Genomic DNA, 14,869 nt, shown 5'->3' with positions numbered 1-14,869 from the left:
TGTGTGTGTGTGTGTGTGTGTGTATTTTCCCTAAACCAGTTGAAAGTAACTACAGGTATAAATTCCAGAATATCCAAAGTAATTTACTGTGAAAATTTACACACCCAGTAAATGTGGATAATTAATAACTAAATCTAGAGGTAAAGATACTGTGTCAGTTACTCATGTGCACCTTAAATATATACAATTCTTATTTATCAATTACAGCTCAATGAAGCTGAGATAATAAAACAAAGAAAGATAAAAGAAACCTGAGAATAAGAGTTAGCCTGGTAACTTTGAGCATTTGATTTTTTCATATACCTTTACTTACGTATGAGATGGATTGAGCTGCTGCCCTTTCTTGGAAATCTGTTCTTTTTAATACCTTTATTCCCTATAGGTCATATAGGTACTAGTAAAATTATTTCTCCAAAACAGGTCTTATCCCTTGTCACTAACAACAGTCCTCATGTTCTGCATAGCCTTTTCTTTTTTTTGAGTTAGAATCTCACTCTTTCACCCAGGATAGAGTGCAGTAGCACAGTCACGGCCACTGCAGCCTCGACCTGCTAGGTTCAGGCGATCCCTCCACCTCAGCCTTCTAGGTAGCTGGGACTTCAGATGCACGCCACCACTCCTGGCTAATTTTTTATTTACTGTAGAGACCAGGTCTCGCCATGTTTCCCAGACAAGGTCTCGCCATGTCTGGAACTCCTGGGCTCAGGCATTCCTCCTGCCTCTGCCTCTGCCTCCGTCTCCCAAATTGCTGGGATTACAGGTGTGAACCACCATGTCCGGCCTTATAGCCTTTAAATACTGCCTGTTTCCTCATTCTCTGGGTCTGACTCACCCCAGAGTACATTAGGGTCCATTTTTCCAAGTTTTTCTAGCCTAGTTTGAGAACAGACTAGCCAGTTATTGGAGGGACCTTAAGCCTAGGAGAAAGACTTTAGTTTCCTTTGAACAATAGTGAGTCACAGTGGGTGAATTCAGTCAAGAGGAAAGACTCTATCTACTCCTGAGATAATTTAAAGACCAGTCAGTTGAAAACACTGAGGCCCCTTTGTCCTCAGGACAGATCCAAGGAGACATCAGACTGTAGACTAGAAGAAGAGTCTGTTACTTCTTTCACAGCTTTACCTGAGGTTAATCAAATTAAGACTTGTTTCTACTAGCAGAGAACTAGAAATCCTACATGGGCATCCCAACAATTGCTTGGGAATTAGATACTGCTCAGCGCTGGGCTGCAATACAAATCTGCCAGAATTAACTCCAGGCAACATGGAACAACTAACAAAAAACTCCTGACAATTACTTTATTTCTGGAGAACAGGAGGTCTGTTTTTGTCATCTCTTAAACTAGGCAGTCATCTCTGGAGAGGCTGCTCATTTTAACATTAGAATCTACACTGGTTGATTTGCATTGAATGGTTGTTTTAGGTATGGTGATTTATGAAGTATTTGACATCAGAATATAAATTATTTGAGAACAGGGATTATCCCTTCACTGTTATGTTCCCAGTGTCTACCCCAAGTTCTGGCACAGAGTGTGCCTAGGCTGACATTTATTCATTCAGTAAATATTTTCTGAGAGTCTCAATATATACTTCCTGAATTTAAATGCAATAAATGTCTTCTGTTTAATTGCTATTTTTGCATTTAAACGATATGATTCTTAAAATATTGCTATAAAATGTTGCTGATAAATGACTGTTTGTTTTTAATAGGCATTGAAAGTAAGACAAGCAGATGTTACCAGAGAGACCGTTCAGAAAAGTGTCTGTGTTCTAAGCAAGCTGGTAAGAGACTAGATAACTCGTTCATGTGTGTGTTAAATATTCATGGAAGATTTTTATTTGAAGATAAGGCATTATTAAAATAAGAAGAGATTTATGAAAACAATAGTATATTAAAATTGACCAGGGGTTTATTATTTGTTCTCTGGCATCTCCTCATTCTCTGCCTTTCAGCAGTTTTCCTCCCCTTTATACCTCTACCAAGCCCAGGCAGGAAGAAGGAGATCTGACAGGCTGTCAGGAAAGATGTTGACCCTTGACCAACCTGAGGTAGCTGATATATTTGATTTATCCATTTGTCTTTTGTTCCCAAGATTTCAGATAAATAATATTTTCTAAAATTCAAAATACCATAATTACTCAGATTTTATCAGTCATATAGAAGTTTATGACAATTGCAGTAAAAACAATTTTAGCCTTAACTTGCTCTTTAAATTTTTAAATGTTTGACAAAAGGAAGTGACATAGTAAAATTGTACTATAACAGTACTTCAAAATTGCATTCCTTCTATTTATAAATTGAGCAGATGTAAATATATAATCATTTTAACTTTTTATTTTTAAAAAGAAAATATATTTTGTGTGTCATTGCTCTCTTTATTAAATTATTTTTCATGTTCCATGTGTATTACTAATGAGATAATAACACCTTTACCAATAACATCAAAAGCCTAATTCTACTTGTAAAATACAGTTCCAAAAAATCCCCTTTGTGGGGAAAAATCCTCATCTGTTTCATATTAATTATCCTATAGCTATATGATTACCATATGCAGTCATTTCTGCAGTTAAACTAAATTGAAATTAAAACTATTTCATTAGCCTAGTCACCAAATATGTGTAGACTTTGCTAAATTATTTTATCTACAATTGTCCAGCTTTCTATATCTATAGGCAATTAAATGCAGTTTGCTTAATATAAATTGAATTTTGCAAAAATAGTGTTTATTTTGGCTCTGTTACTAAGCTAAAAAAGAAAAAAGAAAAAGAAACCCTGAATAATAATTATCTAATACTGTAAGGCTTAATAATATGATTTTGAGAATGAAACTATTTCTTCCAAGATAGTAATTTTAAATACAAGGCAAGGAAAGTCTCCTAGAAAAGGAGTGGTTGTTATAAAAGACCTCAGGATCAGAAAATCTATAGATTACTAATCTCATTCCTTTGAGAAGGGTATCCTGAAAAACATACATCAATGAAGGGTATCCTGATAAACATACATCAATGAAGCTTTGAGAAGGGTATCCTGAAAAACATACATCAATGAATTACTTTTTCATACTGAGCCAGATGACCAAAGCATAAGAGTATCAGATATTAAAGGAAACGTAGTATATTGAGAGACTTCCTGAGTAATCATTCTTCAAGGGACAATTATAATAATAATAGATGCCACTTATTGAGTGCCTATATGTCAGGTATTAATTTTGTACCAGACATTTTTAATCTATAATTACCATTATAAATTAACATATATCTCAGAAAAAAAAATCTAATTCTCATAGACATGTAACTACTAAGTGATAAAATTGGGATGAAAATCCAGTTTTATCTGTTTCTAAAATAGACACATGGAGTAGGGAGAGGTAGCTCATCCAAAAAGGTCTGGTTGTGCATAGTGCATTGGAGTCTATGTATAAAAATAAAATGGCTTTATATTTAATATTATATTTAAATTATAATAATAATATATTAGCAGAGATATAGGTGGGGGCTTTCAATAGTACTTGTTGTAACTAATTAGAGTTCATACACAGCTTTGGTCTTTGCATCCTGAAAAGGACATAGAAATACAAAAACATCTGAAAAAAGCATTACGAATAAAAAGATAGAAATGGTAGGTGATCTTAAATAGAAAAATAAGAATTAAAGTCGGGCGCTTTGACTCATGTGAGCCTGTAATCCCAGCACTTTGGGAGGCCAAGGAAGGAGGATTGCTTGAGCCCAGGAGTTCAAGACAAACCTGGGCAACATAGTGAGACTTATCTCTACAACAAATCGAAAAGTTAGCCTGGCATGGTAGTGCACGCCTGTAGTCCCAGCTACTTGGGAGACTGAGCTGGGAGGATTGCTTGAGTCTGGGAGTTGGAAGCTTTGGTGAGCCATAAACATAGCACTGTACTCCAACCTGGGTGACAGAGTGAGACCCCAACTGAAGGGAGGGAAGAAGGGAGGAGAATTAAGGAATAAATATTATGATAGGGGACACAAACTAGTTGTTCTTGGCCTCCATAGAGGACAAAACGGGGAAATGAGCTTAAATTTAATAATGGATGTTCAAATAGATATAAAAACAGGCTACTATAAGGATGATCAAATGTTGCCACAAAGTACCTGAACAGTATGCAGAGTTAGAATATGTTTTAAATCTTATAATAACTAATGTTTGAGTCTTATGCCAGATACTTTTTACTAAGTGCATTTACCTATTTTTTTAATCCTTAAAACTATCAGATAAGATGTACTTTTTTTTTTTACATACCCATGTTCAGATCAGCAAGCAGGAATGAAGAGGTTAGGTGCCCAGAGGTATGCAGCTGAGTGCTGGAACCAGGCCCAGTAAGTCTGAACCGACACTCCTAACCACTGTGCTGTGAGTGTTTTAGGCACTTTTTGCCTGCAGCCAAAGAACTAGAACAGATTACTTCACAGCTTTCAACTATGAATAATATGATGCTAAAGTTGACAGTTACTAACTTTTTTCTCCCTGTTCTCGTCAAATTAAAAAGTTATGGGATTTTGTCTGTTTTTCTGTCATCAACCTAATGGTAATTTCTCTTTTTTTTCTTTAAGCCTCTCTATGGCTTACTTCAAGCAAAACTTCAACTCATTACTCATGCATATTTTGAAGAAAAGGATTTTTCCCAAATTTCCATTCTAAAGGTACCTTTATATTCCTCTATAGATACATCTGGCCAAAGATAGATTCATGAATCAAGTAAATCTTGTCAGTAATACTGTGGAGGATAATCATTTATTAGCTTTAAGAAAGACATTCTTCTTTGAAAATACATTTACATTAAACATTGAAGGACCAGGGTCTGTCAAATACTTACTGAATTTAATCAAACTGTCTTTTTTTTAAGGGAATAATGATTACAAATAACTGTAACATTAATGCTTCTCTTACTGGATAATAGCCCTTTTGCTAGGGCATTACTTCTATAAACTTGCTTATCTTATTAACAAACTGCATAATATTTTTATACATCAGACTTCAGTTTCCTACCTCCCAATACATAGACCAGAAAAACCAGATGATTATTTTATTTTAAATGGATGTGTTTTTCTGAAGGCTATGGTTATGGTACAGAATATGAATCTCCTGGAACCTGGTGAGAATAGAACACTTAGGCACTTAGCAAGGAAGTGCAGGGAATTTCTCCCAGGAGTTCATACTACCATGTGAGTTAATCAAGCTCTAGAATGTAGAGGGAAGAAAGAATACCCTGAATAGCTTTTCATACTTCCTGCCCACATCTTTCCTGACATTGTTCATGTCTGAAAAAATAGAAACTGGCAAGATTTCAGAGCATCATTAATTGTTTTCAAATTTAGTACCTAGCAGAACAAACTACCTCAATTAAGGAACCAACTTTTTTCTGATCATATTTCTAGTTCAGTGTCTAAAATTATAGTAAAATGTTCTAAACTCAATCTATATTTTATAGGAGCTTTATGAACATATGAATAGTTCCTTGGGAGGAACTTCATTAGAAGGATCCCAAGTATATCTTGGTAAGTAACTTTTTTACAAATTAGAAGAGATGCCCTCATTTCTTTTTGTTTGGCAAGCTGAGTTGCATGTAAAACTTCATGATCAGAATTACATCTCTAAATGGTATCTAAATTCTTCAACATTTGATGCTGCTTCTTCCTTAAATATCTTCTTAGCGAATGTTTATACCCAAAAAAAGGGTTATTCTACTAGCAATATGTACAGCTATTATTGTACAAGGTGAATTTTGCTTTTCAGAATAGCAATGGAAGTTTTTTCTTTTTCTTACATTAATACCAGCTTACTTCCCTTTCAGGGAGGGAGAGAGAGCAAGAGAATGCTGCTCAGCTTTTTTGTATTCTAAGATTCTTCAGATTGGGGATTTTAATTTATACTATCTTGACAACCTAGAATATCCATTGGTGTCCAGGGCTCTCAATAGGCAACTCAATAAATACCCTTTTCATGACAAAGAAAGTTTTAATGAAATAGTGATTTATACTTGCTCAATTCTTATGTTAACATGCAGTAGCCAAGTGGTAGTTTATTATTGCACTCCTGTGTGTAAATGTAAGCTATTATTCTGTGTAATATGAGTTCCTATTCTAAGAACATACTTTTCTTTAAATTATTTTCTCTTGTACTGTGGTGTTTCAAGCAAATAATTGGAGAAGACTGTGTTTCAGAAATAACAGCAATAGAAAAGGCCATAACCAAATTCCATGTTTACATGATTGACTTCCACTGTAATTTAAACTTTATCATTTCTAAATTCGTATAGTTTATGTTTGTAAAATGGGGGAAAACAGTAGTCACTCACCATAACCACTATAACTATCGACATTTACATTAAAATTAATAAAAATTAAATTTAAACTTAAAAGTTGGTTTGTCAGTAACACTTGCCATATTTCAAGTGCTCAGTATTAAAGTAGTCACATGTGATTGGACAAGGCAGGTTTAAAACATTTTCACCTTTGTAGAAAGTTAAATTGGAGCGCGCTGGTTCTGCATATATATGTACTTAATCAACTATCACATAAACATTTGAATATTTGTATATTCCTTCTTTCTTTTTTACCTTCCTTACCTTTCAGGGGAAAAAAAACTTTCTTCAGCAAAAACAGTAGATTGTGGTCACAGATTAGCTTTTTTGTTGACATTGTAGGTCTATCTCCTCGAGATCTTGTCCTTCATTTTCGACACAAGGTATTGTTTCTTATTTAATTTATGATGTACAGTACTAAAATGGGAGACACTGTTATTATTGTGTTCACTTAACTGGCAAATTTAGTGTGCTACATCAAATGCAGATTGTGACACACTACTTTAGTTCTTCTAAGACAGTGCTTAGTCTCATAACTGTACAAAATTGAAAGTCTTGGTAGTACTTATATCATAAAAATTTCTAAAAGAGTACAAATACTCTTTACGTCATTGCAGTTTAGGATATTTTTTTTCTCTTGTCTTTGTAATTTCAGCTATCACGAGATTAGAATAGAAAGAAACATGTTTTGATCTTGCCATATATTTTTTACGTTTCCCTAAGCGTGGAACATTTTCTAGTAAAATATGTATACATACTTATGCTTTCTGTTCTTTATTCTTTTTTTTTCTTTTTTTTTTTCTTTTTTTTTTTAAGCAGGATTTATTGAGAGGATAGAAAAGCTCCCACAGTGGGAGGGGACCCAAAGGGGTTGCCCTGTTCTTTATTCTTTTTTTTTTTATAATCAATATTTTTTATTATGATATTGTGGGGTACAGTTAAGGGTTAGGTATACAAATACGTTTCGTTCAGGCACCCTTGTTGATAAGAGGTGTTTCCCCGTCCCCAGACAGATATTGTTCTTTATTCTTAAAGCATGTGTTGACTAGGACATAAACATATTGCTTATTTATTTAACAAACACTTATTGAGCATCTGCTATGTCACCTTCTGTACAACCAGAAATAAATGAATAGTTCTTGCCCTTTTTAAGGAGCTTATAAACATTTCAAGCAAAAATGGCACTATTCCTTCAAGAAAAGATAATTTCAGTTAGATATTTAAGTGATTCTTGAATTTTTAGAGAATGCAGGTAGTATTTCTCAATTTAAGTTTATAATATTTCATGTATTTTTTAAGTGCTATAATTATTTAATATTAGTGATTAAATAATATATGATTATGTTTTAGGAAGGGAGAAGGCAAGTGAATTATAGACTTGAGTTTCTCATTTCAGTACATTTCTTTTTTTTCTTCAGGTTTTAATCCTGTTTAAACTAATTCTTCTTGAAAAAAAGGTGAGATCTGAAGTGATGAAAGGAAGAATGAACACTTGAATTTTTATTGCTGTTTTTTACATATGACATAAAGTTGGAAATAATGATGAAATATTAAGACACTTTTTGCCTATCAAATTGTGGTGAGCTGACGCACATATTCTTGTTCACTGCCATAGAAGTATAAATTCATGCAGTCTTTCTGGAGGCAGTGTGACTGTATATCCCATTACCAAGACAATTTTCAATATAGGTAAAAAAAACCCAATTTTAAACTGACTTAAATAAAAAGGAAGTGTGTTGACTCACTTCAGATTTCAGGGTTGACTCAGTGGTTTCAGAGTGTAATTAAGTATCCAGGTTTTTTCCATCTCTTTTCTCTACAGTACATAGTGCTAGCTGTTTCTAGAACCTGGTTTCCCTTGTAGTGTAGGAAATTGTCAACAGTAATTGAGCTATTTGCTACCTCAATCGCAACTGGTGGCAGAAATAATTCCTCCTTCGAAACCATTTAATAACAGTTCTGGCCTGGCCAGATGCAGTGGCTCATGCCTATAATTCCAGCATGTTGGGCAGCAGAGGAGGAAGAATTGTTTGATCCCAGGAGTTCAAAACTAGCCTGAGCAACATAAAAAATATAGAAAAATTAGTCAGATGTGGTAGTACTGTCCTATAGTTCCAGCTACTCAGGAGGCTGAGATAGGAGAATTACTTGAGCCAAGGATTTGGAAGCCACAATGAGCTGTGATCATTCCACTGCAAAAACATGCTTGCACTGATTGGCTTAAACTTAGGTTAATGACCATTCTCTACTACAAAGGATGGAATTTCCGTGATTGGTTTAGAACAGTCTTCTACAAACTAGACCGTAATGCTAAATCTGGCCCACTGCCTATTGTTGTAGATAAAGTTTTATTGGAAAACAGACCAATTCAATTACTTATTGTTTATGGCTATTTTCACACAATAGTGGCAGAGTTGAGTAGTTGCAACAGAGATCATATGATCCACAAAGCAAAAAATATTATCTGACTCTTTATAGAAAAAGTTTGCTAACCTCTGGTTACACTAATCAAGAGCTATCCCTGGATCTGGGGCCAATTTTATTTACTGAATTACTGTACTCAGCAGAGTAGCGGTAAAAAGAATATTGGGGAGTTGGCTACATACAGTGTCCACTATGGTTCATTACCTTAAAAATATTTCTTCCTCAGTGGCTCACGCCTATAAGATCCCAGCACTTTGTAAGATGGAGGCAAGATGATTGCCTTAGCCCACAGGTTCAAGACCAGCCTGGGAAACTTGGCAAGACCATGTCTTTACAATAAATCAAAAAAATTAGCTGGGTGTGATGGCATGCACCTGTGTTTCCAGCTACTTGGAAGACTGAGCCCAGCAGGTCAAGGCTGTAGTGCCCATAAGTGTACCACTGCACTCCAACCTGGGTAACAGAGTGAGACTCTGACTTCAAAAAAAAAAAGAAAGAAAGAAATTAATGAGGCTGGTCTCGGTAGCTCAGCCTGTAATCCCAGCACTCTGGGAGGCCGAGGCAAGTGGATTGCCTGAGCCCATGGGTCCAAGACCAGCCCAGGCAACTTGGCAAGACTTCATCTCTACATTAAATAAAAAATTAGCCAGACGTGGTAGTGCATGCCTGTAGTTCCGGATACTTGGAAAGCTGAGGCAGAAGGATTGCCAGAGCCCAGCAGGTCGATGCTGGTGTGGCCATGAGTGTGCCACTGCACTCCAGCCTGGGCAACAGAGTGAGACTTCAGCTCAAAAAAAAAAGAAATTAATGAATCCAACATATACTAGTATGATGTTTCAAGAATTTTTAATTCTTTTAAAACATTTTTTAATTCTTAAAATTGCAATAAAATACATATAATCTAAAATTTACCATCATAACCATTTTAAGGTATACAGTTCAGCGGTATTCAGTACCACATTGTTTGCAACCATCATCACCATCTAGCCACAGAATACTGTACATCATGCAGAACTGAAGCTCTGTCCCTGTTATGCAGTGACTCCATTCTCCATCCCCACATCCCAGCCTCTGGTAGCCACCGGTCTACCTGCTCTCTCTGAATTTGACTACTCTAGGTTCCTCATTTACATAGAACCAGGTTGTGTTTCTTTTTGTGACTGGCATATTTCATTTAGCACAATATCCTCAAGGTTCATGCATGTGCTAGCATGTGTCAGAATTAACTTCCTTTTTGAGGCTGAATACAGCCTCAATGAATACTTCATTTTTTTGTTTATACATTTATGTAAGAAATGGCATTATTCAAGGCATTATTCAAACTCAAGCTGTAATTGCTACTGTTCCTCAGCAGACATGTAATCAAACACCTATAGAGGAAAGAGATATGTATCGCATTTACTTATAGACACATTTTCTTATTATAAGATTTCTTTAAAATTTGCACCTTGATCCTGGGCCTTTTTTAATTTGTCAGGGGTTATATTTGTTGTAAATCACAGAAGACACTATTAATAAAGTCCTATGTGATTTCTTAAAATGTGGCCTATTATTTAATTGTTTAAAAATACTCAGGCAAATCTTTGCACTATTTTTTTTTTGAGTCGGAGTCTTACTGTGTTACCCAGGCCGGAGTGCAGTGGCACACTCTCAAGGCCACCACGACCTTGACCTGCTGGGCTCAGGTGATCCTTCTGCCTCAGTCTTCCAAGTATAAATCTTTGCACTTTTTAAAAACTAATTTAACATTAGTCAATGTCAGTTTTACTACAATATCTAACTGAATCCTATTTCTAATTTATTTTTTTCTCAATTGGTAAAATGTCAAATCAACTGAAAAACTGATGGAATATCGTAATGAACATCTTATACCCTTTATCTCTGTGTACCAGTTGTTAACATTTTGCCACTTTTCCACTGTATTGCTTCATATATGTTCATTTTTTTCTCTGAATTATGATACTTTGGAAGTAATTTATAGACATCTTGGTACTATAAGGATATAGTTGTTAAGAATAAGGGCATATTCTTACATAACCAAAATAACACTTTCACATTCAAGAAATTTAGCATTGAGACAATAAATGAAATTTAATATATAGTCAACTTACACATTCCTCCAAATGTCATCATAATGTCCTTTATAGCTGATTGTTCTTTTCCGTGTGGGATCCAGTCAAGGGTCGTTATACTGCATTGCCAGCTCTCTTTAATCGCAAACAGGTCCACCACCTCTCACTCTCATTTTTGTTTGTTCTTTTCTTCTTATATTTCATGACATGGCACTTTTTAAACAATCCACTCTAGTGTTCTAGAATGAGGTTTGTCTGATTGTTTTCTTATGACTAGTTTCAGATTAACTTTTTTTAGCAAGAATCCTACACAGGTAGTGGTGTGTCCTTATCAGGAAATGAAATCAGGAGACCCATAACTATTTGTAGAACTGTTATTGGTGATCAGTTGTTTAAGGTGGTGTTCACCACCTTAGTAGGTAATCTCTGCAACAGTAGTTTTGAGGCATTGTAAATATCCTGTTATCCAACAACCTTTCACAGTAATTTTAGCATCCATTGATAATTTTTACCCAAATCATGGTAGATGCTAAATGGTGATTTATTTTTTATCATTCATTTTATCATTTATTAGTTGTTATTCTTCTTTAAAGAATTTTTCCTCTCTTCCCCCCCCCCCTTTTTAAAATTATCATTATTTGGTCTTGTGGATTTTCTAATTTAATTTTGATTGAATTCATTTCAGGTTCTTTTTTATATTTCTCCAGTGAATAAATTGGTGGGTGCATTGATGACTGTGTTATCCCTTTTTCCAGGTAAGAGGACAGGAATATCTGCTCTTTCTTTTGTTTAACTTATACTAGAACTTAGATTTGATAATGAAAGTTTTCAAAGATAAACTTATTAGGGCTAACATTCCTGTTTTTTAATGTGACATTTTCTTTTTGGCAATAGGTTTCTTTTGTCTGAGTTTTCATTCTTTTTCCTTTTTTTTAATTAAAAGATGTGCAAATGTAGCTTATTACATTTTTATAGGCCCCTGGGTGCTATGGCTCATGCCTGTTATTCAAGCACTCTGGGAGGCAGAGGCAGGAAGGATTGCTTGAGCCCAGGTGTTGGAGGCTGTGGTGAGTCATGATTGTGTCACTGCACTCTAGCCTGGGCAACAAAGTGAGACCCTGACTCGAATTTCAAGAAATTTAGCATTGAGACAATAAATGAAATTTAATATATAGTCAACTTACACATTCCTCCAAATGTCATCATAATGTCCTTTATAGCTGATTGTTCTTTTCGGTGTGGGATCCAGTCAAGGGTCGTATACTGCATTGCCAGCTCTCTTTAATCGCAAACAGGTCCACCACCTCTTTTTTTTTTTTTTTTTAAATGGAGAGTTACACTATCTAAAACATAATAGGCCGGGTACAGTGGCTCACGCCTATAATCCTAGCACTGTGAGAGGCCAAAATGAAAGGATTGCTTGAACCCAAGAGTTCAAGACCAGCCTAAGCAACATAGTGAGAATTTGTCTCTACAAAAATAAAATAAAAATTAGCTGGACATGGTGGCACATGCCTATAGCCCCAGGTACTCAGGAGGCTGAGGTAGAAGGATCACTTGAGCTTAGAAGATCAAGGCTATGGTGAGCCATGATCGTGCCACTGCCCTCCAGCCTGGTTGCAGAGTGAGACTCTGACTCAATAAATAAATAAGCAAACAAACAAATAAATCAGAATATAAAACTCTTACTTTCTTCCATAATATCATAAGTCAAGCTATTCTCCAATATTGTATATTTTAGGCATGATCGAACATGGTCTTAGTGACTGTTCTCAGTACCGACCGCGAAAGAGTATGTCTGAAGATGGTGGGCTTCAGGAAAGTAATCCATCTGCAGATGATTTTGTTTCTGCGTCTGCCTCTGACATTTCAAGTACCAACTTGGGAACTGTCAAGAAAATCATGGCAGGAAACCATGAAGAAGATGTTGCCATCAAGATCGAAGAATCTTTGTTCCAAGTAGATGACAGCAGCAAAGGACAGGAACCCAACAATACTAATCAATACTTGAAACCTCCATCTCGCCCATCTCCAGAGTCCTCAGAAAGTGACTGGGAGACCTTGGATCCTAGTGTCTTAGACGACCCCAACTTGAAAGAAAGGGAACAGCTGAGGCCAGACCAGACAGACTTATTTCCAAAGGACTCTGTCCCTGCAGAAAATCCTCCAATTACTGTACAACCTCAAGCTAATACAGGGCAAGTAGTCCTGGTACCAGGGCTCATTTCTGGTTTGGAAGAAGACCAGTATGGCATGCCTCTGGCCATCTTTACAAAGGTAAAGTGAAATGTCCTTTGCTGAGTTCCTTAAATAATATGATAAAAACCTTTTAGAGTTTAGCTTTCATTGTTGAACACTTTTTTAGGTGGGAAAATTTTCCTTAAAAACTATAAAATACACACCAAGGCGGTGTCTCACACCTGTAATCCCAGCAAACAAGCCTGGGCAATATAATGATACCTCGTTTCTACAAAAAAATCAAAAAATTAGTTGGGCATGGCGATGCCCGGCTGTAGTCCCAGTTACTTGGGAGGCTGAGGTGGAAGGATAACCTGAACCCAGGAGGTCGAAGCTGCAGTATGCTGTGATCATGCCACTGCACTCCAGCCTGGGTGACAGAGTGACACCCCAACTAAAAAAAGCAAATAAAAATATTAATAAAAGGCCAGGCACAGTGGTTCACACTTGTTCCAGCACTTTAGGAGGCTAAGGCAGGAGGATTACTTAAGCCCAGGAGTTTGAGACCAGCCTAGGCAACATAGTGGGACCTTGTCTCTACAAAAAACCAAAAAATTAGCCAGAAATGGTGGTGCACTTACAGTCCCAGCCACTCGGGAGGCTGAGGTAGGAAGATTGCCTGAGCCCAGGAGGTCAAGGCTACAGTGAGCCATGATTGTGCCACTGCACCCTAGCCTGGGTGACAGAGACCCTGACTCAACAACAACAACAAAAAGTAAAAACCCAATAAAATACATACCAAATGTATAGTGCTATTGCATCTGTGACCATAGTATAAGGCTAGAAGGGAAGTTATTCAGGGATTTTGATTGGTAGCTGATAAGTGTTTTGAAAATTAGTAGATGTAAAGTCAACAGTCACTCTGTTGAGTCTGTTTTTAATTATTCAAATTTGTTTGAAAAAAAAAAGTGAATTGAGAATTCCAGACAGACCTGATTGCACTTAATAAACACAGGCATACCTTGAAGATATTGTGGTTCAGTTCCAGACCATCACAGTAAAGCAAATCACACAAATTTCCTTGCGCATATAAAAGTTGTATTTGTACTGTACTGGAATCTATTAAGTGTGCAATAGTATTATATTTTTAAAACAATATACATATCTTAAAATTTTTTTTTTTTTTTTTTTTTTTTTTTTGAGTTGGAATCTCACTCTGTCGCCCAGACTGGAGTGCAGTGGCCGCTTCCGGCCACCGCAACCTCGCCTGCTGGGCTCCGGCGATCCTTCCGCCTCAGCCTTCCGAGTAGCAGGAACTACAGGCATGCGCTACCATGCCCGGCTGATTTTTTGATTTATTGTAGAGATGAGGTCTCGCTGCCCAGGCGGGTCTCGAACCCGCGGGCTCAGGCAATCCACTCACCTCAGCCTCCCAAAGGCGCGGGATTACAGGCTGAGCCACCGAGCCCGGCTCATATCTTAATATTAAAATACTTTTCTACTATCAAATGCTAATGATCATTTGATCCTTCAGTGAGTCATAATCTTTTCACATTGAGGTCTTGCCTCAATGGCTACTGACTGCTCAGGGTGGTGGTTGCTGGAGGCTGGGGTGGCTGTGGAAATCTCTTAAAGTAAGACCACAATTAAGTTTGCAACATCAGTTGACTCTTCCTTTCTTTTTTTTTTTTTTTTTTTTTGAGTTGGAGTCTCACTCTGTCACCCAGACTGGAGTGCAGTGGCTGCTCCCGGCCACCGCAGCCTCCACCTGCTGGGCTCCAGTGATCCTTCCGCCTCAGCCTTCCAAGTAAATGGAACTACAGGCGCGCACTACCACACCTGGCTAATTTTTTATTTATTGTAGAGATGA

General features: G+C 36.6%; 1 protein-coding gene across 4 annotated transcripts in view; it reads left to right on the top strand.

Moving 5' to 3' along the window:
* Positions 1–14,869, top strand: part of AVL9 (AVL9 cell migration associated) — a 73,559-nt gene that overhangs the window by 29,373 nt on the left and 29,317 nt on the right. For all 4 annotated transcript variants that reach the window (XR_002481906.1, XM_008056934.1, XM_021711771.1 and 1 more), the window contains exons 4-10: positions 1,710–1,781; positions 4,575–4,664; positions 5,453–5,519; positions 6,668–6,708; positions 7,744–7,782; positions 11,507–11,576; positions 12,563–13,098. Coding sequence is in view for 3 of the 4 variants with exons in the window: in XM_008056934.1 (XP_008055125.1) it covers positions 1,710–1,781; positions 4,575–4,664; positions 5,453–5,519; positions 6,668–6,708; positions 7,744–7,782; positions 11,507–11,576; positions 12,563–13,098 (915 nt within the window). In the remaining variant the exon portion in view is untranslated. The remainder of the gene's footprint in view (positions 1–1,709; positions 1,782–4,574; positions 4,665–5,452; positions 5,520–6,667; positions 6,709–7,743; positions 7,783–11,506; positions 11,577–12,562; positions 13,099–14,869) is intronic.

The sequence above is a fragment of the Carlito syrichta genome, unplaced genomic scaffold (genome assembly GCF_000164805.1).
Source record: "Carlito syrichta isolate Samal-C Ts95f unplaced genomic scaffold, Tarsius_syrichta-2.0.1 Scaffold85561, whole genome shotgun sequence".
In the NCBI taxonomy this organism is placed as follows: domain Eukaryota; kingdom Metazoa; phylum Chordata; class Mammalia; order Primates; family Tarsiidae; genus Carlito; species Carlito syrichta.
This window is presented reverse-complemented; position numbering and strand designations above follow the sequence as displayed.